The sequence below is a fragment of the Ranitomeya imitator genome, chromosome 3 (assembly GCF_032444005.1).
Source record: "Ranitomeya imitator isolate aRanImi1 chromosome 3, aRanImi1.pri, whole genome shotgun sequence".
Classification (NCBI taxonomy): Eukaryota; Metazoa; Chordata; class Amphibia; order Anura; family Dendrobatidae; genus Ranitomeya; species Ranitomeya imitator.
In genome coordinates, this window is record NC_091284.1 from 43,360,750 (window position 1) to 43,388,528 (window position 27,779).

The window sequence follows — 27,779 nt, forward strand, 5'->3', positions numbered from 1 at the left end:
AGTGACAATCCATTTTAGCGCTACAATATGACTACACATTTATGTACAAATCACTCTACTTGGTGCCCTTTGTTCTTTTCTCTATGGAAGCTGGAGGTCCAGCCCTTTGTCAACCATGATGTCCACTTTAGTGGCATAGGGAGCAGCTGCAAGTCACAACCACATCTCCACAGCATAGGAAGGGCAAGGTTCAGACATGCCACTGCTCTGTCAACGGCACAGTGGGAGGCAAGAAAGCAGCAGAAATGGTAGCTAAGAAATATTTAGTAACTTTTTAGTGCCAGGGACGAGACCTAGGGCTTGGTTTCTACACCTGGTCACCCGTATCTGGTCACAACTGAGTGAATGAGCCTTAGTGAGGCTACACCATTGATAAATAAATGAATCACTGTTCTTATACTGCCTGATAAGAAAATCAGTTATAAGGCAGGTCAAGCATACTCTAAAGGCCCCGTCACACATAGCAGCGATCTCGCTGAGTCACAAGTTTTGTGACGCAACAGCGATCTCAGTAGCGATCTCGCTATGTGTGACACGTACCAGCGATCAGGCCCCTGCTGTGAGATCGCTGGTCGTGTCGGAATGGCCTGGGCCATTTTTTGATCGTTGAGGTCCCGCTGACATCGCTGAATCGGCGTGTGCCGGTCAGCCGGAAAGCAGAGCGGTGACGTCACCGCTCTGCTTTCCGGCCGCTGTGCTCACAGCCAGACCAGAGAAGCAGAGCACCGAGGACAGACAGCGATAGGTAAGTATGTAGCGTTTGTTTTTTTTTTTACTTTAACGATGGTAACCAGGGTAAACATCGGGTTACTAAGCGCGGCCCTGCGCTTAGTTACCCGATGTTTACCCTGGTTACCGGGGACCTCGGGATCGTTGGTCGCTGGAGAGCTGTCTGTGTGACAGCTCTCCAGCGACCAAACAGCGACGCTGCAGCGATCCGGATCGTTGTCGGTATCGCTGCAGCGTCGCTATGTGTGACGGGGCCTTTAGGGTATGTGCACACGTAGAAAGCTCCTCTGCGGATTTTTCCACAACGGATTTGATAAATCCGCGTTTTCTATTGCGGATTCCGCTGTAGTTTTCTATTGAAGCAGGTGTAAAAACGCTGCGGATTCCGCACAAAGAATTGACATGCTGCGGAAAATAAAACGTTGTGTTTCCGCGCCTTTTTTCCACAGCATGTGCACAGCGATTTTGGTTTCCCAAAGGTTTATATTGTACTGTAAACTCATGGGAAACTGCTGCGGACCTGCAGCTGCGGAAACGCTGCAGATCCGCAGCAAAATCCGCAACGTGTGCACATACCCTTAGTCCATGAATGCCTGCACCCAAATATTTTCAGTTAGTGTGTCACAAGACCATGACCTTGTACAAAAACACATTTCCATCTATAGTGAGGACGAATTTGAGGCTTCATTTGAATGTACATGGAATATTTAGGTTTTATAGCGTGATAGATTTCAAAGTCATAGCTCACTTCATATCTTCTTGCTTCTTCAAACTCAGCAAGTTGTTTTATCCACGTTTTCATTCCTTCTGCTCAGTCATCGGCCATTGTTACCATGTGGGCTGGTAACCATCATGTTCAACACAACCTACTGTTGACAGCTGACTATGCTCACAAATTCAGAGTAATGTACAGCCAATTTGCAGTGTGTGTATATAGACACACACACCTTTGATGGATTAACAGATTGCCCCTCTACAATATGTCTTAAATCATAAGTGCCGGAACCAATTATCAGCACATCACTTTTTGGGTTTTTCTATTGATATTTATGGGAGTTCTTATTCGGTCTGACAAAAAAAAAAAAAAAAAACTTCACCACACTGGCACCCAAAATTCAGCAATTTTAAAAGCCCCCACCCTAATTACTATAGCTAAACCCTACTCTTGCATCAAAACATAACCTGTATTTTCTGCTCACAAGAATGCAAAAATTATAAAAAATAATAAATATATATATATATATATATACACACACACACACACACACACACATATACACACACACACATATATATATATATATATATATATATATATATATATATATATAAAAATTTGTAAAAAGAAAAATCCCCCCATCCCCCAAATCTTAATATATGACCACTGCCTTATTGTTTATGAGCTAAGAGTTTGCACACTCCCATCTTTGTAATCCACCTTCCTGGAGCAGAACAATATTGTATCATACAATTATTAGGTTCTGTAGAAGGACGTAGATCTGGGGATTTATTATGATGGAATATAGGCTGAACTGGATGGACAAATGGCTTTTTTGGGCCTTACTATGTTACGCCATCTTCCTTCACTCCTAAACAATAATAAGTTTTCTGAACCATCAAAGTTTCAATTTGGCCACCAATGGGATGTTTTAGGTCGTAAATAGCTACATTTTTAAAAAGCAAATTATTCCTCACAAGCTTCTATCTAGTAAATTAAACTGAGATTCTATATTGGAGAACAAATCTTTCCAACTCTTAGTAATCGTAACACTTTTATTATGCAGTGATCTCCTAAGGCTATTGATCTTTAAAAAAGTGGAAAAAAAAAGGTAATTGCTTTTACTAGATAGCATCGCATCAATAACCTCCATGTTAAAAGGTTATTCTCAGAATCACATTATTTTTGATAAAGTGCAATAAATGCATACTTAGTTATTACATAGACTAAGCCCAACATAGCATTTATTTCCTGTACCTTTGTGTTTTTTTCATCTCTATAGGGTCTTCTGTGAAGTTTCAAATAGATGATTGGCCGTTTCTGCTCTTACACAGCTGACTTCATTTTCCAGCAGCACCTTGCTTCTTTTCAGTGCTGCAGAGCCCCACTCCTTAGTGTTCCTGACTTACCCCACTAAGATAATCTTAATGAATTTTTATTTCTACATCTGCTCCTGTACATTATATCATTTAATGAACTTGGCTGATGCTTTGTTTTAGTCAACAGTTCCACTCTTACGTGTTTTTGTATTTACCCAATCAATTGGGTGTGTTTGGTTTTTAGATGGTTTCTCTAAGTCAGGTCTGTAACTCTATTCAGATGTTTAAGGTCAGTTCTATGCATGTCCAAAAACGTTTTTTTTTCCCTTAATTAAAATTTTTAATGCACCTGGAACCTTTTATGATGTGCTAATTGTTGATGTTTTAGCTCCAAACGCTAGAGGCCTTAGTTTGCTTTAGGCCAGTCTCACACGTCCAGATAATTCCGGTACCGGAGTTATCCGTGTCTGTGTGCTCACGTAGGCCATCCGTATGGGATCGGTGTGATGTCCGTGAGTACGTTTTTAGGGTCTGTGTGCTGTAAGTGTGTGTCCGTGTCCTGCATCAATTTTTACAATTTTAACCCTATGACACGAAAAACGCACACGGACAGCATCCGTGTGCTGTACGTGTTTACACGGACCCATTGACTTTAATGGGTCCGTGTAATCCGTGCGCTCCCACGAACACTGCCATGTCTGCGTGTTTTGCAACGGACACACGGTCTGTGAAAACATGCTGACATGTGCAGAGACACATTTACTTTAATGGGTCTACATGAGTCAGTGTCTCCGGTACGTGAGGAAACTGTCACTACACGTACCGGAGCCACTGACGTGTGAAACCGGCCTTATACTGATGCAGATGGCTGAAGATAAAGGTCAAGAAGAGACCTGTGCAGGAACATAGAGTGTTATTCTACTAGTAGAAGCTCAATGTCTGTGCTGGAGGAAGAGCAACATGGTGTTGGCAGGAAACCAGCCGAGACTGCACATGATTGACCAGGAACAGATTATTGCAGGACGGTTTCAATACCCAACTGGAGGTTATATAGGGCCTAGAGGGTTACCTTTAAAAAAAAGGTGTGATTTGTGCAAAATGGGTCAGATTTAAAAATGAGCTATAATGGCAAAAATTAATACATTGTAATACCACATTTTTATATAGGGTTATTCACAAAATAAAGAAAGTGATACATGAACGGATTCACTATTGCCAACATATCACGTCATTATTTGAAGCCATGCAGAATTTACATATACATTGCAAAAAAATAAATAAAAAATTTCTGACCATATGCAATGTATAAAGTATGAAAACCATAAAAAAATGATCATTTACAGAATATGAATTCACTGCACATACAGTGGTTATAGAAAGTATTCAGACCCCATTACATTTTTCACTCTTTGCTTCACTGCAGCCATTTGGTAAATTCAAAAAAGTTAAAAAAAATTTTCACATTGATGTACACTCTGCACCACATCATGACTGAAAAATTAAAAAAAATAAATGTAGAAATTGTTGCAAATTTATTAAAAAAGAAAAACTGAAATATCACATGGTCATAAGTCTTCAGACTCTTTGCTCACATTCTGTCCATTTCCTTGTGATCCTCCTTGAGATGGTTCTACTCCTTCATTGGAGTCCAGCTGTGTTTAATTAAACTGATAGGACTTGATTTGGAAAGGCGCACACCTGTCTATATAAGACCTCACAGCTCACAGTGCATGTCAGACCAAATGAGAATCATGAGGTCAAAGGAACTGGCCAAGGAGCTCAGAGACAGAATTGTGACAAGGCACAGATCTGGCCATGGTTACAAAATTTCTGCAGTACTCAAGGTTCCTAAGAGCTCAGTGACCTCCATAATCCTTAAATGGAAGACGTTTGGGACCACCAGAAGTCTTCCTAGACCTGGCCGTCCAGCCAAACTGAGTAATCATGGGAGAAGAGACTTGGTGAGAGAGGTAAAGAAGAACCCTAAGATCACTGTGACTGAGCTCCAGAGATGCAGTAGGGCGATGGGAGAAAGTTCCACAAGGTCAACTATCACTGCAGCCCTCCACCAGTCAGGCCTTTACGGCAAAGTGGCCCGACGGAAGCCTCTCCTCAGTGCAAGACATATGAAAGCCCGCATAGAGTTTGCTAAAAAAAAAAAACACATGAAGGACTCCAAGACTGAGAATTAAGATTCTCTGGTTTGATGAGACGAAGATAGACCTTTTTGGTGATCATTCTAAGCGGTTTGTGTGGAGAAAACCAGGCACTGCTCATCACCTGCCCAATACAATCCCAACAGGGAAACATGGTGGTGGCAGCATCATGCTATGGGGTGTTTTTCAGCTGCAGGGACAGGACGACTGATTGTCATTGAAGGAAACATGAATGCGGCCAAATACAGAGATATCCTGGATGAAGACCTCTTCCAGAGTGCTCTGGACCTCAGACTTGGCCAAAGGTTCACGTCCAACAAGACAATGACACTAAGCACACAGCTAAAATAAAGGAGTGACTTCAGAACAACTCTGCGATCATTCTTGACCGGCCCAGCCAGAGCCCTGACCTAAACCCAATTGAGCATCTCTGGAGAGACCTGAAAATGGCGTCCACCAACGTTCACCATCCAACCTGATGGAGCTGGAGAGGATCTGCAAGGAAAAATGGCAGAGGATCCCAAAATCCAGGGGTGAAAAACTTGTTGCATCATTCCCAAGAAGACTCATGGCTGTACTAGCTCAGAAGGTGCTTCTACTCAACACTGAGCACAGGGTCTGAATACTTAGGACCATGTGATATTTCAGGTTTTTTTTTCATAAATTTGTTTAAAAAAAAATTACATTTGTTTTTTTTTTCAGTCAAGATGCGGTGCAGAGTCTACATTAATGTGAAAAATTAACATTGTTTCATTGCAGCCATTTGGTAAATTTAAAAAAAAAAAAGTAAAAAATTTAAAGGGGTATGAATACTTTCCGTACCCACTGTATGCAGACATTTGGCAGTGTAATATACAGTACCATCTACATGCAAATAATTTCTGCATGTAAGTTGACCTACCATGCAGATTTTTACTTTTTTTTGTGCATGACGATTCTAAAAAGTTTGTTTCATACCTGTTAATTTTCTTGCTGTATCTATGACTAGTTATCAGATCCACAATTGCACAGCAACACTATTTAGTTTTTGGTGACACACTTTCTAGCCATGTAAATTGGGATGAATCTGTATCACAAATAGGAGCCAGAACTTCCTTTTGGATGTCCCACAGCAGAAAGTGGAGATAGCTATTGACTCGGCAGACAGCGATTTATCCCACCTCCCTATAACGTGCATATTTGGCAGAGAATGCAATTGTTTGTAATGTGGTGAGTTGGCTAAGCCTTGCCTAACAGACAATCCATGCATGTGTTGCCCCTGTCGAACAGCCGCGAGACATGCACCTATGGGGACTCAAACATTTTTCGAGAACGCCGAAGGCACTCTTCGCTCCCGTGAATGGAGGATAACACCTTTTCCAAGAACGGTCGCTCATAAATAATAAGCTTCTGTGAAACAGCCCTGGCGGTAGATCATCCTCTGTGACCAAGGGATCCAAAATGTAAGAAAGCCAACCTGTTTCATCCCACCTGACATCGGGGCAAATTCTGGACACCTCCAAGCAAAAAAAAAAAAGCTTGTCGACTTGTCTCAAACTCCGGTTGGTCACACATCAACTTAAAAGAAAATTAACAAAAACCTAATCCAACGATATCAGAAGAGTAAAATAAAAATGTAATTTGAACCCCATATTTTACAATTTTTTCACTGGACACGCAGCCTAATACTAGTTTTGTATAGAGGACTTTACACAGTAGATGCCATTGTAATTTTGTGATTGAGACTGGTGCAAAGAAGTGTTATGACAGCGGGTGATGTCACAGCTCACCTCTTCCCCTTACTGTATATAGAGCTGTTCAGTAATTTTACAGGAAGTAACAAAGGATGCACCATTTAGAATAGGTTATGGCAAAGCACACCTCCTCTCCATCATGACCTTTGTCCAGATTAGTGTATGCCTGTAGAAAAGTTCTCCTATAGAAAGTCATTGTCTTTTAATGCCTATGTCCATGTGGATGCTGTACATTTATAAGTGATCACCTAATGTTAGTCCATGTCAAAACTATTTTTTTTGTGTTTTAAGATAATATGGAATATTGAAAAAAAAAACAAATTTATGGACTTTTTTCCCTTGGGCAGCATTTCCTCAGTGTTTGCAGGACAAATCAGGAGTGGAACCTGCAAAGAAAAGTTCTAATTGGAATATTCACATCTGTTCTGCGCTCTGGAGTCATTTCTGATTTTATCAATATTATCAATGCGTGAACAAGAAAATAGGCAGAGGGTCAAATTACAGATACAGTACAATCCCCCACTAACGTGATGTTGTGCTAAGGAATTAGTAGCAGAAGAAATCGGAGAAAGACCAAAAACAAGATGGCGTTGGATCAGAATCTGTTGCATTGCTGGCAAGGTTAAATATTCCTAAAAGAGCAGTTTGGTCGACAGATGGGGCACTGGGATGAGAAGCCGTTTTAGTCCAAGAACCCCTGAAAACAAACTTCAGTGTAACAACCAGTGACCCTTAGAAATCCTAATGTTTATGACCAGTGACAATTTGATCATGCAAAAATTAAAATTACCCATTGATACCGAGCATGTGTCTGTTCCACTTCATCTTCCGCACATTTTCACTTTTCTGTTCTCCCATTTTACTTGACAGATTGTACAATTTGTGATACTTGCTTAGTACATGAATGCAGCTTCAGTACCGTAGAGAGAAGCTGTGCAAAAGGATATGTAGGGTTGTTGGAAGAGATTCCATGTAACTTGTCATTTATTATTATTAACAAGAAAACCATTCTTATTCTCCATACTAGAAGGCATAGATTAAAAATTTACGGTTTCAAGCCTACAAGTCGAGGATAAATTCTGAGGTTTCCTTCTTGTTTGTGTGACGCTGTCACTAAGACATTGTGGGGAATCAGTCAGAGAAATTTTAGTAGTCAGTTTTGATTGTGTTGCAGTTTATCAAAGTGCTGCAATATATTTGACAAATTGTATGCAAGCGTAATATTTCCGTCTGGAGCAATTTTTTCCTCTTTTTAAGCTACCTTCTACGTGGGAATCTGGCTTAGAGATTATTTTCATAGTTAATTTCACCATCTTTTCCCATCTCATACTTTAAAAGCAGCGAAAAATGTGCAAAACCACAAATATTCTTAATATTCTGTGCAATATAATTTCACTTTTTGATGACCGTTCGCATATGAATCTAGAGATGTGGTCCTTTTTATTAAGTGCTTATTTTATGTTCTTTAGGTTTTCTGTGAGGAAAGGCCCCTCAATAAAGACTACAAAAAACAGCTATGGAACAGCATGACAGATTTAAAAGGAGGGGATTCACATTTGAGTTATTAAAACATTTATGTTATTAAAGAAAATGTATTACCAAAGCCTAATTTAGGTTTTGGATAAGTATTATTAGTATCATCAAAAGTATTACGGTATTTATTTAAAAAAAAGGAAAAATACATAGCTCCGCCCTGATGTAATGGCTTTCATAACGGCATGGGCTATGCAAATACAAATTGCTTACAGTGGTTTGCGCAACTATTCACCCCCTTGACATTTTACCCATTTTGCTATATTACAATCTGTGTATAAATATTGTTGTAATCCGATTTGTGTGACGTATCAGCACTAAATAGTGTATGTTGATGAAGTGCCGTGAGAAAAATATAGGCCTAAATTAAATCCATGAGATCAAACAACTAAAAATTGTCATGTGCATATGTATTCACCCCGTTTGCTATGTAGCCCCTAAAGTTTCTGGTGCAAGCAATTACCTTGATAAGTTACATACTTAGTGACCGGACGTCCCCTGTGTGCAATCGAAGTGTCAAGTCTGTCAGTACATACACTTTACCTTTTCTAAAAGGCCACAGAGGTTGCAACACCATTAACAAGAGGCACCACTAACCAAACAACACCATGAAGACCAAGGAGATCTCCAAACAACACCATGAAGACCAAGGAGATCGCCAAACAAGTGAGTGACAAGCTTGTTGTTACAATAAAATATTCCAATCTCTGATGCTCCCCCAGAGCTCCACCAAATACATTATCGAATGGAAAGAACATGGCACAACAAACTTGCTAAGAGAGGGCCGCCCACCAAAACTATCTGCCTAGGCAAGGAGGGAATCAGTCAGAGAGGCAGCACAGAGACCAAAGGTAACCGTGAAGGAGCTGCAGAGCTCCCAAGCATTGACTGTCCATACGACCACAATAAGTCGTACACTTCATAGGCCTTTATGGAAGAGTGGGCAGAAAAAAAAAAAACCTTTACCTACACACAAAAATTGTAAGGCTCATTATGAGTTTGCCAAAGACATGTGGGAGTCTCCCCAAATGTATGAAGGTGGTGTGGTCAGAGGAGACCAAAACTGAACGCTATGCCAAACCAGCACAGCTCATCACCCCAAGAACATCATCCACACAATGAAACTGTGGTGGCAGCATCATGCTGTGGGGATGCTTTTCGGCGGTACTGACAAGGAAAATGGTCGTAGTCGAGAGGAAGTTTGCACAGAGGTTCACCTTCCAATAAGACACTTACCCAAAGCGTACTGCTAAAGCAACACAAGTAGTTTAAGGGAAAATGCGCAGATGTTTTGGAGTGGCCTAGTAAAATCTCAGACCGTTATGCAATTGAGTTGCTGTGGCTTCGTGTGTTGTGGCTGTCGAACAGCCGTGAGACATGCAGCCACAGCGACTCAAACATAGTACACCAAAGATACTCAACACACGAGCGTGCTCTGATAACGCCTTATTCCAGCAGGCTCACTAGAAACCATCCAACGTGAAGGAGCTGGAGCAGTTTTGCCTTGAGGAATGGGCAAAAATCTCAGTGGCAAAATGTGGAAAGCTCAGAGACTTATCCAAAGCAACTTGCAGCTGTAATTGCCACAAAAGTAGGCTCTACACAGTACTGACTTTAGGGAGTGAATAGTTGTGCACACTGAAGTGGTCAGTTATTTTGTCCTATTTGTTGTTTGCTTCACAATAAAAAAAAACCAAAATGTTCCATTGTAGGCATGTTATTTACCAAAAAAAAAAAAAAAACAATGTGAAATTCCAGGTTGTGATCTAGCAAAGCACAAAAAATGCCAAGGGGGTTGAATTCTTCACAAACCACTGTATATTCACACACACAGGTCTCAGAATTCCCTTTAAACTGGTCATTTACTTTGTCAATAGATTCGAGTATCGGTGTAATTGTGTCCTCAATGATAAGCATCTGCAAACCTGTGTAGCATTATTCAGGTATCCGTGCTACCATTGTAAAATCTGTGCGTATGTATGCTCTTCCCATTGGCAGCTATTCCCTGGTGATGGGACACCCTTTTATAATGGTTGTGTACAGACCTCCATGTAAAAATTCTAAGGGTACAAAAAACAAACAAAACAAAACCAACCAAGATTTCCTTTGCCTCCTGCAATTGGAGATTCAGATTCCATTGATCACTGTGGTACATTATTTTTCCTACTTACCAGGGGTGGCAAGCAGAGGACATCCCTTGATAACCTTCTTATTGGTTGAATCCAGCAGTGAATTTCAATGAAGCATTTCTGGAGTCTATCCATGTAAACTTCACAATCCACTGACCATTTTCTCCCCGATTGATTACCTTTTCTTTTGCTACACTTTGTGCCCCCCTTGGTGGGTATATTTAATGTTTAAAATGATGAGACCTGCAGCAAGTCTTTACCAGACACATTTGTAGCCAAAATATACTTTTAGATTTGACTGATAAGAACACCAGTTATTGAAAAGATATTTACAACAAATGTACAACAAATATATGTAATTAACTGGCCCCAGAGGAAGCAATAATATTCTTGGAGGTAGAAGGGAGTCACTATAAAACCAGACAGGTTTAACATTAAAGTGGATTTGTCAGCAGTCTTTTTGCTATGTAATCTGAGGGCTGAATAATATAGGGGCAGAGACCCCAATTACAGGGATGTGCCACTAATAGTGATGAGCGAATATACTCGTTACTCAAGATTTCCTGAGCACGCTCGGGTGTCCTCATTTTTCAGTATGAGCTAAAAAATAGCGTTAAATAGGGCCTGAGCTGTGCTTTACAATAGTGTCTTTATTGGCCCTCGATTCCCCACCTTTGCTGCCAAAATACCTTAGTAAAGTCGCCGTTTTCGCTTGTCAATCACGCTGGTCCGGTCAAATGGGCGTTGTGAAATCGCTGCTTCTCTCCCAGCTCCTCGGCGGGTCTGACGTAACTCGATCTGTGAATAGCACAGATCGCGCTTTTTTTTGCAGTTGCGCAGTGCATTTGGCTCTTGCGCATGCGAAGTATGTATTGGCCAACTGTTGGCAAAGCATACAATACATCATTGCGCATGTGCGGTTTTCCACAGTAACCTCTGTGCCCTGGAAGTCATCATATGCAAATTGTGTTCTGGACTTCCGGGGCACACAGGTTACAGCGCAGTGATGTGCTGTATGCTATGCCCACAGTTGGGCAAAGCATAATGTACAGGCGCAAGATTAGACTTTACTGCGCAGGCGCGAAACCAAACACCAACGCCGGGAAGAAATTTCTTAGGGAAAAGCAAGAGGTGGGGGAGAAATAGTGATTTCACAACGCCCATTTGACCGGGCCAGCATGATTGACAGGCGAAAACGGCGACTTTACAAAAGTATTTTGGCAGCAAAGGTGGAGAATCAGGGGACAATAAAGACACTATTGTAAAGCACAGCTCAGGCCCTATTTAACGCTATTTTTAGCCCATATTGAAAAAACAGGGTGACAGGTTCCCTTTAAGGCTGCTAGTCCAACCACTCCCCCCAGCAATGATTAGCAGCTTTGTCACTATATAAAGTACCCAGAAAGCTGCCAATCAGTTGGGTGGGTGGGGTTATACACAGCAAGCTGCCAATCAGGGGTGTGGGTGGGGTTACACAAAACTCAGCATTCAGAGCTCTGCTAAATCAGCAACAGAGAAATCTGATTCTATCACAACTGGTCCACCCAAACTGGTGGAGAAAAGTTGAACTTGATGAACCTAACCTTTTTTCAACCTATGTAACTATGTAAACTAAGTGACGCATCGCTGGAATCAGGATCGCTGTTTCTACCTCTTACAGCTAAGATTCCCTTTAGCTGTTCCATTTCATGTTTCATTGCAGTATACTCTATAACATTAGCTTTCCAATGACACCATAAATGTATTTAAAAAAAAAAAAAAAAAGTTGTGCCATCAAAGTATGCTTCGAATTGGTAATTTTTGTCCACTATGGTTACCAGTTAGTGTTCATGTGTTTTACTTCTTTAGTAGTGATGAGTGAGTATACTCGTTGCTCAGGTGATCTCCGAGTATTTGTTAGTGCTCAGTGATTTAGTTTTCATCTCCTCAGCTGAATGATTCACAGCTATTAGCCAGGCTGAGTACATGTGGGGGTTGCCTGGTTGCTTGGGAATCCCCACATGTAATCAAGCTGTCTAGTAGCTGTAAATCATTCAGCTGCGGCGATGAAAACTAAATCTCCGAGCAGTCATAAATACTCGGAGATCACCCGAGCGTGCTCTGGAAAACCCAAGCAACGAGTGCACTCGGTCATCACTATTTCTTAGCCAACAACCTAGCTTATGCCTGCCCAAAAAGTGGCCTTAACTGTATTAGTGAAAGGATCCATTCATAAAGTGTTTAACGAACTAAGATATTCTGCTAGATGGAGAGGCCTTCTGTCTGGACACCCAATGCACAAACCAGCACAAGATGCAAAGTCTTCGGTGATTACAGGTATAATAAATATATATATTTTTTTTTAAGCAGCCATGATGTGAATTTACTTCCAGGAGGGATAATATAAAGAATATACCAGGAAGGAACATTGTGTGTTTTCTGGGAGTCTGATATTGATGACGTTATATCCTATATTAAGTACCGCAAGTCAATATTAGACTGTGGTTGTACCACTCCTGGCACCACCACTCCCTTCCAAACTATCAGTTGTCTGAAAAGACCATGGGTGCTGCAGAGCTAATAAAGCAGGATGGGAGAAAGCCAAGTTGTACAGGTCACTTTTAATGCCCCAATAAATCCTGTTAAGTAGTAGTAATAGTAATAATAATAATACATATTCTCAAGCATGTATATTTTTTAAATGCTTGCATTGGTTGTTTTGATCCCTGCGAAACGGCCCAACACAATTTACACATTACAGTAATCATAACTTTAAAAATAAATGGAAAAAGTTGCATTCAGATATGGTAGATTAACAAATGGGGCACAGCTTGACATATTGCAAGTAATTCTTCCGAAATGTAATCTAAATGCATGGCCAAAGTGTCTTCTACCAAACACTGTGTACACCAGTCTAACAAGACGACATGACATTCAATGCTGTAATGTTTAACAGTTTTAGAAAACATCCTAAGGCAAGAACCAATCCCTAACGCTGTAAATTATACAATAGGTCATTGTAAAATTAAAGTAAATGCAGCTCCCAAGACCTTTACTGAGCATGTAATCTAATGTGTACCTGCCGTTCCTAGGACAATCTGACAGATGCAGCATATCCTTATACTGCATGTACTTGTTCTATTTTCCACATTTCTATCCTCCCAGTGGTAATTTGATGTTCTCCCTATCCTCCTGCTGCCAGCTTTATGCAGACCTGACTTGTCTTTGGTACCCATAATGAACTGAGTGAGCACAGCCATGTCTAACCTGATAACCACAACAAACCAGTGGCAAAGCTGGGTTACAGTGGCCGTTTCAAATGGAGCCGTAACCCAGGATTTCCCCAACAATTGGTTTCACTCATTGTAATCCAGGTTTCATTAGAAATGTAGTATAGTTCTTCATACTCACTATGGTCACTTATCTCATGTGTGGGGCATTGCAGTAGTTTAGATATCCATAGTTACGACCACTAGTGACAGCTAGTTAATTCTTCTTAGTGGTCGTAACCATGGATACCTAAACTACTGCAATGCCCTGCACATGAGGAAAACAACATAGCGAATCACAAGGATGATACAACATTTCTAATTGGAGGAATTTGCTATTACACCTAGTACATACTGGCATATGATCTTGGAGATGGGAATACGTCTAAATTACGAAGAAGAAAAAAACCCAGCCAATTGCATTTTTGTGGTCTGTAAATATTTTTTTTTTTTTTTACTATGGGCCTAAGAACTAACAGGCAGGTAGTTGCCGACTACTTGCCTGTCCTACCCAGCAGCAGATCTGAGCAGTCACCTACTGCTCCAGCCGACAATACAGCCCGGAAAAGAAAGATGCTCTATTCATGGGGCATGACTGCCGACATTATTTTGATTGACGGCTCCCTGCAGCATGACCGACAACAGAGGACGTGTCGTCAGCGGGTCTGAACAAGCAGGGAGTTACCAACCACCTGTATGTTAGTTCTTTGACCCATGGTAAAAACAACAGTCCCTGACAAGTCCTTTAAATGAATGACTGATAAAAACAAACAGTAAGAAAGTTGCTGGACAGGTATCATGACACTGTACAGTTAGGACAACCTGTGACAGAGCCGAAGAGGCATTAGGCTCGTGAAGTTAGGACGAAAACTTCATGCAATGGTCGGTGTTCAACTGTAGACAGATGAGTCTTTACAACAGGCAGTCAATTGAATGTAAATAAAAAATAAAACCATCTTTTTTGGCAATGAAAGTATGCTACTACTTTTGATAGTGGCTACAATGGCAATCTAATATGCAAAAGTTGAAAGATGTTGACCATTTTATAAAGGGGTTGCAACTTTGAAGAAAAAAAAAAAAGGGTGCAAAATAAAAGTGTAAATGGGTATTCCCATCTCCATGATCTTATCCCAATATGTAGTTGGTGTAGTAATAACAATATTAGCAAGTACCTCCAATTAGAAATGTAGTATATTTCTTTAGATAAGCCGTGCCGCTTACCCCATGTGCAGGGCATTGCAGTAGCTTAGATATCCATGGTTACAACCAGTGACAGTGGTCATAATCATGGACAGTTAAGCTACTGCAATGCCCTGCACATGGGGTAAGAGAGACATAGCTTATCAGAAGAACTACACTACATTTCTAATTGGAGGTATTTGCTAATAGCATTACAGTTTCTGCATTATTAGGACAGCATGTTGGAGATTGAAGTATATTAAAGGGGTATTTCAATTAACAGAAATGCCCTGATCACCAGATATCTGATCCAGTCAGGACAGGTCCAATTCTGCCTGAGTCATTACAAAAATACAGTCAGCCGACCCCGTTACACATTGCCAACACTATCCTGTGTTTGCACCAAGTCAGGTGTGGATCTGCCAGGACCAGTGTGACTATCAGGACACTTTCCTAATTGTATTATCTAGATTCTTTATATACATTTAAATATTACAAAAAATAAACGAAACACCACCTTTCATATCAGATCAGTTGGGGTCCACCTTCCAGAACGCTGATACTATGGACATGTCATCAATATTAAAGATTGGTAGGGGGTCAGGCACCCATGATATATATTGATGACCTATCCTAAAGACAGGACATAAATATTAAAGAAGTGGACAACCCCTCTAAGGGGTGACTGCAAAACACCTATTCTAATGACAAACCATCAATGTTGCGGTCCTGAAAAACCCCTTTCTGAATGGAACTCTTAACATTCAAAGAACTAATTAAGTTATTGTGTCCGAAATGAAGTCTTCTATGTGGTGCTGAAGGATTTGGGGCAGTGTAATCCACCCACATGATTGTGACACGCTCCCAATAGAATGGTGGGAATATGACGGACTTTCCTTTTAGAGGTTCCATGGTTTTAACATCCAGTGTTCACAGTTTAAACCCAATAATATCATATTTCATGTTTTACTTTTAAGTGACAATTTCTGCGGGTGGTACACTGGTGGACATGAACGATAGTCATTCAGCTTTCCACGTGGCCTGAACGGCATGTAAAGGCCGCAGCTTTGCAGATTAACCTTTTTTAATGTCAAAACATTCCACGAATCAGAAATTTTTAGTTTACAATATACTGACATTGTACTTACCAACCTTAACATGTTCTACCAACAGAAAATAGTGAGAATTATTAGAGGGAGAAGGTGTCCTGTGTTTCCCATCTATAAAGAATGCTGGATGGTGTAAAAACCTGAACTCCTTGAGATTTAAACACTTCTTTTGCATAGCAACTCGTTGCCTAGGTGACCGACCACCGCTGTAGTCTAGCAGTGCCAACCATGCACACAGTGCATATAAGCGCTTCTCTACTGAGCTTGTAAACACTACGTAGTATTTGTCTGGATTGCTGGAGCTTGCTGTTCTCTATCCCGGCCATCTTCAGTGCAGTACTAATATATTAGGTGGCTGCAGTGGTCGGTATCAAAGGCAACGAGCTGTAAACAAGAGATTAATATCGAGAACGCTGCAAATTATCTATAAAAAGAGGACAATAACCCTTTAATCTTTTTATGCCAAGGGCCCTGTGGATATTTATACCATCTTTCGGGGCCGTACAAATTGCGCGATAACTGCGCCCACAAGGTACATCCTGACGCTGGCATTGGTGTCAGGACATAATCCCATTGGGTGCGTCTCAGCGTTCAGTAGTGAACAGTGCGGGCTTGACAGAGCAAGAAGAGCGGTCCGTGGTTCCCTATCCCGGCATTAATATAACGCAGTGTTTCAAAAACTCCAGTCCTCACGGTTAGAGTTGAGCAAATTTTTCAAAATTCGGTTTCGATTACTTTTGGCGGTGAATATTTTTAATTGGAGCCAATGGGAATTGAAATAGACTAATGTTCGGAATCGATCAAACAAATTCTGCACGATTAAGGTACCGATATGGAAAATTCATATTCGGCGACCGATTCCAAACATATTTGCTCTATTCTGATCACAGCCCCTAACAGGTCATGTTTTCAGAATTTACTCTGCACAGATGATAGAACTATCATCAAGACACTAGCAATTCTCACCTGAAAACGCAAATTGTTCGTGGCCGTGAGAACTGGAGTTTAGGAAATACTGATCATTTGGAAATTGGTGCCACACAAATGCAAAAATAAGTGTATACTGACTGACACTGTCCTCACTTCTATGAAAGTGGTCTCATGTGTAAGAAAATTACATTCTGTTCTAAACCGGTCATACCTGAGAATCATTACACAACACACAAACTTAGAACCAACTTTTATTTAAAAAAATTTAATACATTACATGGTATAAAATTACATCCTCAACAGTGATAAAATCCTATTGTCCCAAGGTATGGAAAATATAAAGAAACTGCATAGGTGAAATATTTAAACGTGGAAAGGAAAAAAGCACGGACACCGGAGCCAATGCTGTACGGAGGGAAGAAGTACCTGTATTTGTGTTTTTACTAAAATCACGTTTTATTCTACATTAAATCCTGATTCTCAAGTGTGTAATGCACTAGAAATAGACAGAAAATGCAACAACTTGCTGTACAGCATCCATCATTTTAGTTAACCCTGCTGTTGTCTTCGGTCAAAAACGACCGACCTTGAACTTCAATATTCTTTAAAATATTCAAGATGCGGCTCTGAAACCCGTGGCCGACTGACCCATCCTCATTTAAGTCAATCAACCACAAGTTTCAGAACCGCATCTTGAACACCCCAAAAAAATACCAAAGTTAAAAATCGGTCTCCCCAGACCGAAGACAACAGCAGGGTTAATGAAATACAGCAATTAGCAGTGTTCCTAGAATAAAATACCCTTCTGTTTTGCTTCCATGCTTTCCTCGATACAGCCGAGGGTCTCCTACGCCCTCTGGCAGCTGACAAAATAGTCCTTTCTTGGCTCTAGTGCAGGAGTCTTCTCAGCTTTACTACCATGTTATGCAGAAAGCTCTGCTCCTTTCCTGATAAGCAGGAAGCCATTTCTATTGGCTACTCTTCAGTAAACCGTATCACTGAGCATGTGTGACCACTAGCACTCAGGTCATTAGGCGCATGCATACGCTGAGCGCCAGTGGGCGCCATGTACCGGTAAGTAATGTCGGAACTCTTCACTGACCTTCCCTCCCTCTCTTCAGCTACGTTTAAATGGCAACGTTATCCTGACCTGTATAATCGTGAGACATCCCTGTGCACGCTTCTCTGCGATATAATGACATTTCCAATGGAATATGCAATGTGTACCCTGCTTGTAAAGATTATTCCTTCAGTGTTGTATGATGCCATACACTAAAATGGTTTGCTATTATTGGTAGATAATGGACTGGGGTCTTAAACATGCAATGAGCTCTGCAAGGATAATCTTACCTTTCCTCTCAGGAGCGTACAGCCTATGTTCTCACGAACGTACAATACTGTCTGAACAGTTGACACCCGCGGAGACCAAGGTCTCAAGAGTTCATATATTGACGATTGTGCTGACACTCAAGTAACCCCGGGCCAGCGTGACTCCGTGGGAGCAGAACCACAGCCATGGGGCGCCGTGTGCATCCTCTTCCTTCACATACGGACGCTGGAGGCGCTAGAAGGATGTTGTCCATTGCACATTTTGAGGCATGTCACAAATACTGGTTGTGTGTGTGGTGCCTATCATTGCTCTCCATACAATGAACAATTTGTTTTAAATAACCGGTTTTATAAGTCTGCCCCCTTTTATTGTAAATATCAAAAATAAAATAGGAGGTATGGATGAGAAAAAAAAAAAAAAAAAAAAATAACAAAAAAAATTGAAAAATTTGAATAGACCGATAAATGTTAAATCTACGGTTGTAATCAGTGAGCTCAACAACTATGTCCAGGTATAGGAAATGGTTATGAAATATTCCCCACCCCTACATATATCCCCTCTGCCTGCAGTGTAAAGTGTACAAACAACGTGCAAATTACCATTGTGCCAAGGCATGGTCCTTCAGGACACAGCATCCCCTTGCAGCTTTACAAATGCCCTGGATAGAAAAACTGTCTGTGGAGGAGGTTAGATGTAAACTACGCGGGCAAAGTCAACGCCTACCTCTCGAGTAGAAGCAATATCATAAGGAACATGGTTCATTTATTTTATATGTAGACAAGCCTCCTGTTTATTTCTTTATTAGGTAATGGAAGCAGCACGTTTCTGGTATAAATCAATTAGAGTTTTCCTTTAGGCACAAGCGTTATCTTGCAAGATGGCAGAAGGCAAGTCATCATTGACATAATCCTTTATTTGGATTATTTCAACCCGCTAGAAACGTGTGAACTCCGTTCTGATCCACAATAATTAAAATTATCAGCACTGCCTGAAAACGTGATAAATCGTCAAAATATCAAAATTGTCAGCAGGATTTCACATCCCAATTCATATACGCATGGAGCTCTTATAAAGACAATTCCAGCAATATCTTTACGTGCCAAGTTCGCACCTCTGTTACTGAGAAATCAACATTTGCATTGACATGCAAATGAGGTTGGGGCGCTACTTGTAGATCTGAAGCCTCTGTCACTCCAGCCCTATTCCCTGCCCAGTGCCAACGCCTCCTGCTTGACTGAAGGCTTTCACCTGAAGTCACAGCATAGAGGCAGTGGTGCTGGGTGAGGAATGGAGCTGGAGTGACACAGGCTTCAGATATGCAAATGAGGCTGAAGAACTACTTGTAGATCTGAAGTCTGTCACTCCAGCTCTATTCCTTGCCCAGTGCCACCGCCTCCTTCTTGACAGATACCCTGTATGCTGTGTGACTTCAGGTGAAAGTCATCAGTCAAGCAGGAGTCAGTGGTGGTGGGCAGGGAATAGAGCTGGCGTGACAGAGGCTTCATATCTACACAGTTCCTAAGCCTAATTTGCATATCAATGTAAACAATGATTTCTCAGTAAGGGTACCGTCACACAGTGGCATTTTGATCGCTACGACGGCACAATTTGTGACGTTCCAGCGATATGTCCGTGACGTTCCAGCGATCTCGCTGTGTCTGACACGCTCCTGCAATCAGGGACCCCGCTGAGAATCGTACGTCGTAGCAGATCGTTTGAAACTTTCTTTCGTCGTCTAGTGTCCCGCTGTGGCGGCATGATCGCATGGTGTAACAAAGGTGTGCACGATATTGTATACGATGCGCGCATAGTAACCAACGGCTTCTACATCGCACATACGTCATGAAATTATCGCTCCAGCGTCGTACATTGCAAAGTGTGACAGCAGTCTACGACGCTGGAGCGATATTGTTACGATGCTGGAGCGTCACGGATCGTGCCGTCGTAGCGATCAAAATGCCACTGTGTGATGGTACCCTAACTGAGGATTGGACTAGCCATGTAAGGCTTTTATGGGGCAGCAATAATTCCACGGCACGCCGTGAGGGCCGTATTTATGGCCGTGTAAAAAGACCGAGCCTGCTCAATGTTTTTCACGGCTTACGGACACGGCCCCATTGTAAATCAATTGGGGCCACAAAAACAACGGAAGGTTGTTTTTGCGGTGCGCCGTCACTTCCAGTTTTGCAGACCACCGTATTTTTTTTCACAATACTTTTGCTATAGTATTGGGAACCTGGAAAAACGTCGATCCACAAGTTTTTTGCGGTCCGTTATTGCGGCATACCTTGAAAATTGCGGCAATACTGCCCCCCCAAAAAAGGGCCGCAAAAACACGGTATGAGTAAAAGAAGCCTAAAGGTAGTGCTTGACTTGTCTTTGAAAGAGCTACATGTGCAGGGAAATAGTTTGCGGGTGTGAAATCATGCTGACCGATCCCAATAAAATGCAGTCAATATGTATTCTGAATATGGTGCAGCAGATGACGGCTGCTATAAAAATCAATGCTTTTGGGTTACAATGAATCTTTCCTAAATGGGTTTGTGGCTTACTCTGTGTCAAAGTGAAAGACAGATTAGAAAAAGTTAAATGAGGGAAGTGTCGTATATGCAATACATCTGTGTAAAACCTGAATATTAAACCTTTGATAACACTTGATGATTCAATGGCTTTTAAAGAGCATTTTCCTTTAACAGTCTACATGTGTATGGAAAGACTTTATTTCCACCGTATCAAGTAGGTATAGATTTTCAAAAATGAGTTTAAATACAAAAAAAGCCTACGAAAACAAAAGTTCAGAAATATGTCTTGATTTAACAAACCATATCACCATGTAAATGTGTATTTAAAATTAGAAGTAAAAAAAAAAAAAAAAAAAAAAAAAAAAAAAACCAGGTTAAAAATTAAAAGCTGACAAAGAAATATGCCTACATATGGGTAACAGGACTGGACCCTTAATTAAAATCCTTAATCAACACATACAATTCGCTATAGAGGGTGTAAAGGTACCCTGGTCACTGCTCATAGGTAAAGAAAGTGCGGAGACTAGGTCTTTTGAAGACAACTAAAACTAGATGTAAAGGCAATGTGGCGTGTCCTATAACTATTAGTGAAGTTGGTTGTCAAAGTGATCACAAACTGTAGATGGTGCTTTTCCAAGCACTATGTTGAAGAGTAGGTTTTGCAGATTCCATAAAATGTTTTCCAATAAGTCATCTTCATACAGAGGTCCTGAAGAACAAGAAAAATACCCTCCATGTGCTTCCACTACTACTGCTAATACAGCCTGGAGAGCGTCTCCTTCCCCCTCTGGCAGCTAAAATTACCCATTTCCTAGTACTCCAAGAGTCTCCTCAGCTCTCCTTTCATGCCATTGTACAGACTCCACTCCTTTGACCGCTTATAGACTGCTCTGTAGTAAACAAATGATCACTATGCAGAAACCTGGCAGTGGGGTTAGTGGCCGACCACTGTGACCACTAGTACTCTGCTCATTAGGTGGATGTGCACTTTGCTATGAACTCTGGTCTCCAAGTGGCATTACACTATGTGAATAATAGTCAGAACTCTTGATGAGATCATTTACAGCATGTAAACATGACAGTTCAAGCTCTAAAATCATTATTAAAGCCGCAAAATACAATCCCAAGTAATGGTAAAAATAAATAAATAAGGCTCTTAAGAACTGAATGACAAAGCAGCAGAAAACCCCAATAAACATGTAAATATTAGAGAAAGTGGGTGTCATCGCAATGACTAGAATCTGTGAATGATGCTTTTGTGCCAAGATTTTGGGCGCGAATCATAGTTCATACTAAGCAGACATCTATCCTGCTAACTTTCAGCTTTCAGCAGCTTAACATTTGATTGCTAAACTTTCCGAAAATTTCCCATTGACTGTTACCTTGCAATATCTGTTCTTCACTGAAGTCTATAACCTTTAGAATGGCTCATTCTTTAAAGGATTAGCCCTCTGCTCCCTTCGGCGTGGAGAGGCGAGTGGGACAATGACCGCATTAGTACATGATGGGTGCGCGACACTTTGCATTCAGGCGGGCACCGGCGGACTTGCCGTCACCTGTCCCGCTCACCTCTTGACGCAGGAGTGAGTGGAGCAGGACTAACCCCTGTAACCAATTTATGATGAGCCTTGAAGTACCTGACCGCCTGAGGAAGCGGGAGGAAACAATTCGGGTGTAAGGACAAGGGACCCAACTTCAATCAGTGACCCGGGCAACTTGTTTTCAGCCATGATACTATCCATTATTGCAGTTATCATCGAGTAACTTCTCTATGCTATTTACTATTATCCTACACAATGGTGTTAAATTTAATATACTGTATTTATCATGTTTTGCTTATACAGCGCTATCATATTCCACAGCACTTTACATATATCACATACATGTATGATAACCTCTCTACATCTATGTATTTATGTGCCATCACTACCATATTTTATACACACTCCTTTGATCCAGTCTACTGACATGTCCGTCTGTTGTGAGACACTTATGCTTTTATATTTTGCATGTTATTTTAAACTAACCTTTATTAAGGATTTGTAGTTCACTTTATTTGCCTTTTGGTTCATACTGATATATGCAATAATCAAGGCACTAGATAAATAGTAATTTTGAAGTTTTTTTGCACCACTTTGCGTTAGATTCGCTAAAAGGGGCAAAGCCGGAGGTGCAGTTTAACCCCCCCGTCAAATTAATAAAAAATACTGGCGTTTTGCATTTCAAAAGCGCAAAAAAAAAAAAAAAAAAAATGGAGTAGCATTTCCTCTGCACAGAGGCGCACGACAGAAGGTTGGCAGAATTAAGTGTCATAATACATCTCTTAATGAAATTGTGTGCTGCAGCAAGACTGGCATAGAGTGAGGGTGAACATCGGCAGTTTTGATGAATCGACTCCATAGCGTATTCCTAAACCTTTCACCCAGGAACTAGAGTTGTATTTTTCCAGAAAGAACCTAACAGCTAAACTCTGTCCAAACCACATTTGTACAGCACTGATATTTTATCAAACTATTGTGCACGAGTTAAATCAATTTTTTTTATCAGAGAAATGCTCAAACCGTAAACTATATTTTCCCTTCATAAACTACACGAACAACCAATGTGTCCTTGTAAAGAACAAAGGACGTAGTTATCGCGATATGAAAGGACACTTAAAAGCCTCTAAAACCATTCTCACACCAAGACCCCGAACTGAACAATATAAAACAAACCTCAAATTAAAAGGACAGGAAAATACTTCTAAAAATGTATTAAAGAAAGCCTTACCGTGATGTGGGTTCATTGGCCCAGGAGCATTATTTGGCCCTCCTTGAGGAGCAGGCCCAAATCCATTTCCATTATCATCAGACTCAATATTTTCTCGTCCAGTTCCGAGAGACATAGGATGTCCTTGCGATATGTCTGAATCATTTGATGAAGGACCTGCAGCAGCTAAGAAACCAAGTGTTATTCACAAAGCTCCCAGTACGAGACCCTCGTTCACAGAAAGTTAGGCAAAACCACTAAAAATAATGCAATATACCCCGCGTCTGTTCTAGTTTACGAGATTGCAGTCTACATAGTTATTAAAACAAATGAAACTAAGTGCATGTGTGTAATACAAGATGTAAAATGATAAATTTACACAAATTATTCTACGTGGATTCTGCTAACATTGGGGTCCAGCTTTCTAGCGCTCGTCTTCCCTAATTAATAAAATAACATTGCCCAGCTCCTGTACAGATTCATTAGAATTACCCATCTATGAGCCGCCATTTAACTAATTGTAGAACAAATATAAACCACAAAGTTCCAGAAAGAAAGTCACTTACAGGTTGGCGGCATGCCTAATCCAGATAAAGGTGGAGGAAGAGATACTGGAGCCATGGGAGGAGGCATCCCCATAGGAGGTAGAAAGCCTGGAGGGCAGATACAGTGTTAGAAACATCACAGAAAAAGACACTTTGGTTTTATTTATTTTGTTAAAAATTAAAGTTTATATGAACAAAATCAAAACTAATGGTCATCTGTTTAATGGATTTGCCTTTAACGGGGTTGTCAGGGACTTTTATATTCATGGCCTGTCCTTTGGATAGGTCATCGATATCAAATCGGTGGGGATGCGACATCCAGCACCTCAGCTGGTTAGCTGTTCGTGGCAGCGACTGGATAAGCTCAGCTTTGTCAACTGAACCTTCAGCCGGCGTCGGCACCAGCTGATCGGCGGGGTGCCGCTCCACAGATATTGATGACCTATTCTTAATATAAAAGGATAGGAAACCCCCTTCAATGCGAACGCCAGGTACTCCATGCCCCCCAAAGCCACCAGCAGTTGTCTTCATAGGTAAACACTCTGCCTAAGGCCATGTGCACAAGTTCAGTATTTTTTGCGTTTTTTCGCGATAAAAACGCGAAAAAAACGGTTATATATGCCTCCTATTTACAGTGTATTCCGCATTTCTTGTGCAAATTTCCGCGAAAAAAAAATCGCATTGCGTAAAAAAAAAAGCAACATGTTCATTAAATTTGTGGAATTGCGGGGATTACGCACACCTAGGAATGCATTGATCTGCTTACTTTCCGCATAGGGCTGTGAACACCATGCGGGAAGTAAGTAGATTATGTGCGGTTGGTACCCAGGGTGGAGGAGAGGAGACTCTCCTCCACGGACTGGGCACCATATAATTAGTAAAAAAAAAAAAAAAAAAAAGAATGAAAATAAAAAATAGTGATACACTCACCTTCGATGGCCCCGGAGTCTTCCCGCCTCTTAGCGGTGCACGCTGCCGCTTCCATTCCTATAGATGGTGTGTGTGAAGGACCTGCGATGACGTCGCCGTCTTGTGATTGGTCGCGTGACCGCGACATCATCGAAGGTCCTGCACACACACATCATCTATAGGAACGGACGCCGCTGAGGAGATCGGCTGTTTGCAGGTGAGTCGAACCATTTTTTTTATTATACATTCTATCTTTTACTATTGATGCTGCATAGGCAGCATCTATAGTAAAAAGTTGGTCACACTTGTCAAACACTATGTTTGACAAGTGTGACCAACCTGTCAGTCCGTTTTCCAAGCGATGCTACAGATCGCTTGGAAAACTTTAGCATTCTGCAAGCTAATTTCGCTTGCAAAATGCTAAAAAAAAAAAAAAAAAAAAAAAACCGGGGAAAAAAAAAACGCAAAAAAAATATATGCGGATTTCTTGCAGAAAATTTCCGGTTTTCTTCAGGAAATTTCTGCAAGAAATCCTGACATGTGCACATACCCTAAAAGTCCCTTTATTACATTACACACAGATCTTTAGAGTTAGTGTTTATGATATGTAAATGAAGCCTTTGACCAGTCAATGGGGCATTCGTGTCCCCAGACTAGTTGGCCCACTAAGCATGTTATCACGCGCCCCTGTGAACGTGATAACATGACTTACAAGCGACGGTGTACTCACCAGCGCTATACATCCCTCGCGCATGAGTGTGGCTTCTTTCCCTCACTGAAGTGATCCCCTGAAAACGTTTATACTCGGCTTCAGAGGATCAATACCGTGAGGGACAGAAGTCACGCTCATGCGCCAGGGATGAATTGCGCTGACACCCACAGGGGGGTAATAACATACGAGTGGGTCAACTAGTCTGGGGACACCCACGCCCCATGGACTGGTCAAAGACCTCATTTATAAGTCATAAACAGACTTTAGAAATAATTTTTCTAAACAACTGTTTGTGTGAGATATAATGCAGGGATGGTTAGGCAGGGTACTTCCATATGCAGATACAACTGCTGGTGGTTTTGGGGTCACTAGGGACCTGACAGATTCTCGAATTGCAAGTGCATACCCAGGAAAATTGAAAAACGTCTATGGGGTGGGAGAATAAAAAAAAATAAAAAAAAGTTTGTTTCGAAATGGAATAAAAAAAAAAAAACACCGTAAAAAACAGAATGAAATAAACTATTGTTTATGCTTTTAAACATCTGTATAAAAAGGAGAAACTGGCGTCAGTTTCATGTTTATTTGCAACAATTTTCTCTTTCTACTGGATCCATTAGAAATGGAAATGTGACTATAGTCCTTTCCTGGTATAGAAATTATTATGAATGGTTTTATCTTTGCTCACTAGGAGAGACATCCCTGTTCTGATTACTTAAGTGCACTTTTATTGATTTTTTTTTAAGCTCCACATCTTTCAGTCATATGCAGCAAACAGAGGAAACGCAACACATCTTCACAACCATTTAACCATGCAGTAGACTGGAAATGTCCTACTTTGACACCTACTGAGAAGTTGTCTTTCATCAGCCCTAGTTCATAAAATGTTAAAGAATTTTAATTATATGCTTAAATCAGGGATGTCACCCATTCATTGTCTACGCATACATCTTTGCCTTTAGTTGTCTCTCAATAGTCCTGTAATGGATGTGAGGAATAGGAAAGGGGATAGCTTGCTGGACACTAGACTGTAGGCTTCTTGTGATCAGCGCTTTACAACCTTGAGAAGAAGGCTCTACAACCCCATTCTGAATGGAGCGGAGGAACCCATAAGCAGCCTCCATCCCATTCATCGCTTATGGGTCCGCAGAAAATAACAGCATTATTCTTGCCAATCCCTAAACAATAAATGGAGTGCACACACTGGGGGTGCAAGCGGACGGACTTCAGAAAATCAGCAAGATAAATCTTATCAATAAGTTGTTTTTTTGATAGGGAATAACCATTTAAAAAGGGGTTCTCCGAGAAATGTAATAAAAATAAATTACACATTTAAACATTTTTTTTAAATACCTTTATATTTTGAAAAAGGTATACTTTATCTAGTGCAGTGTGAGGATTTTTAAAAAAAAAAATGGTGACTGCCAGATAGGGTACTCAGGACGCATGCAGTCGTAGGCGGAGCTGAATGAAGAGGCACGGCAGTGGGCGGGGCTTCACGGAGGAAGTCCACAGCCATGCCAAACGCTAGTGTGAAACTAGCCTGACAGATTCACTTAAAGTGCTTTTGGCTCATGAGATAATCTGGGCACAAGTTAATATGAAGGAGAAAGGGGCAAGATGTGACATCACCTATTGTGAATGGTGGATCCTGTGTTATCTACTGTATATAGAGGTGTTATCAGTCATTGTACAGGAGGAGGAGGTGAGCTGTGACATCACCTATTGTGAATGGTGGATCCTGTGTTATCTACTGTATATAGAGGTGTTATCAGTCATTGTACAGGAGGAGGAGGTGAGCTGTGATATCACCTATGGTGAATCCTGTGTTATCTACTGTATATAGAGGTGTTATCAGTCATTGTACAGCAGGAGGTGAGCTGTGACATCATCTATTGTGAATGGAGGATCCTGTGTTATCTACTGTATATAGAGGTGTTATCAGTCATTGTTTGGAGTGCCACCCACCGTTGTTGAACAAAAGATCATTTGGCTGTAGCCCTCTCCACCATACACAAATGATCCTGCGTGATTAATGAGTGATACGCTGCCACCCTCCTGTCAGCAGCTTACTCACAGGGAGGACAAAAACGATCAGCCATTGAAATTCGAAAAGCCAAAGCCTTCTTCTGTCAGGAGTTTACAGCTTTATTAGCAGAATCGTTCAACTTGTCTAATGTGAATAGAAGCCTTCATCCTGTATGTGATTGCTATGAAACTGCTGAAAAGGTTA

The 27,779-nt window shown here is 41.0% G+C and overlaps 1 protein-coding gene across 2 annotated transcripts in view; it reads right to left on the bottom strand.

Moving 5' to 3' along the window:
- SCAF4 (SR-related CTD associated factor 4) overlaps positions 1–27,779 on the bottom strand; it is a 129,659-nt gene that overhangs the window by 16,842 nt on the left and 85,038 nt on the right. For both annotated transcript variants that reach the window (XM_069760837.1, XM_069760839.1), the window contains exons 18-19: positions 23,950–24,036; positions 23,405–23,569 (exon numbers count right to left, since the gene is read on the bottom strand). In XM_069760837.1, coding sequence (XP_069616938.1) covers positions 23,405–23,569; positions 23,950–24,036 — 252 coding nt within the window. The remainder of the gene's footprint in view (positions 1–23,404; positions 23,570–23,949; positions 24,037–27,779) is intronic.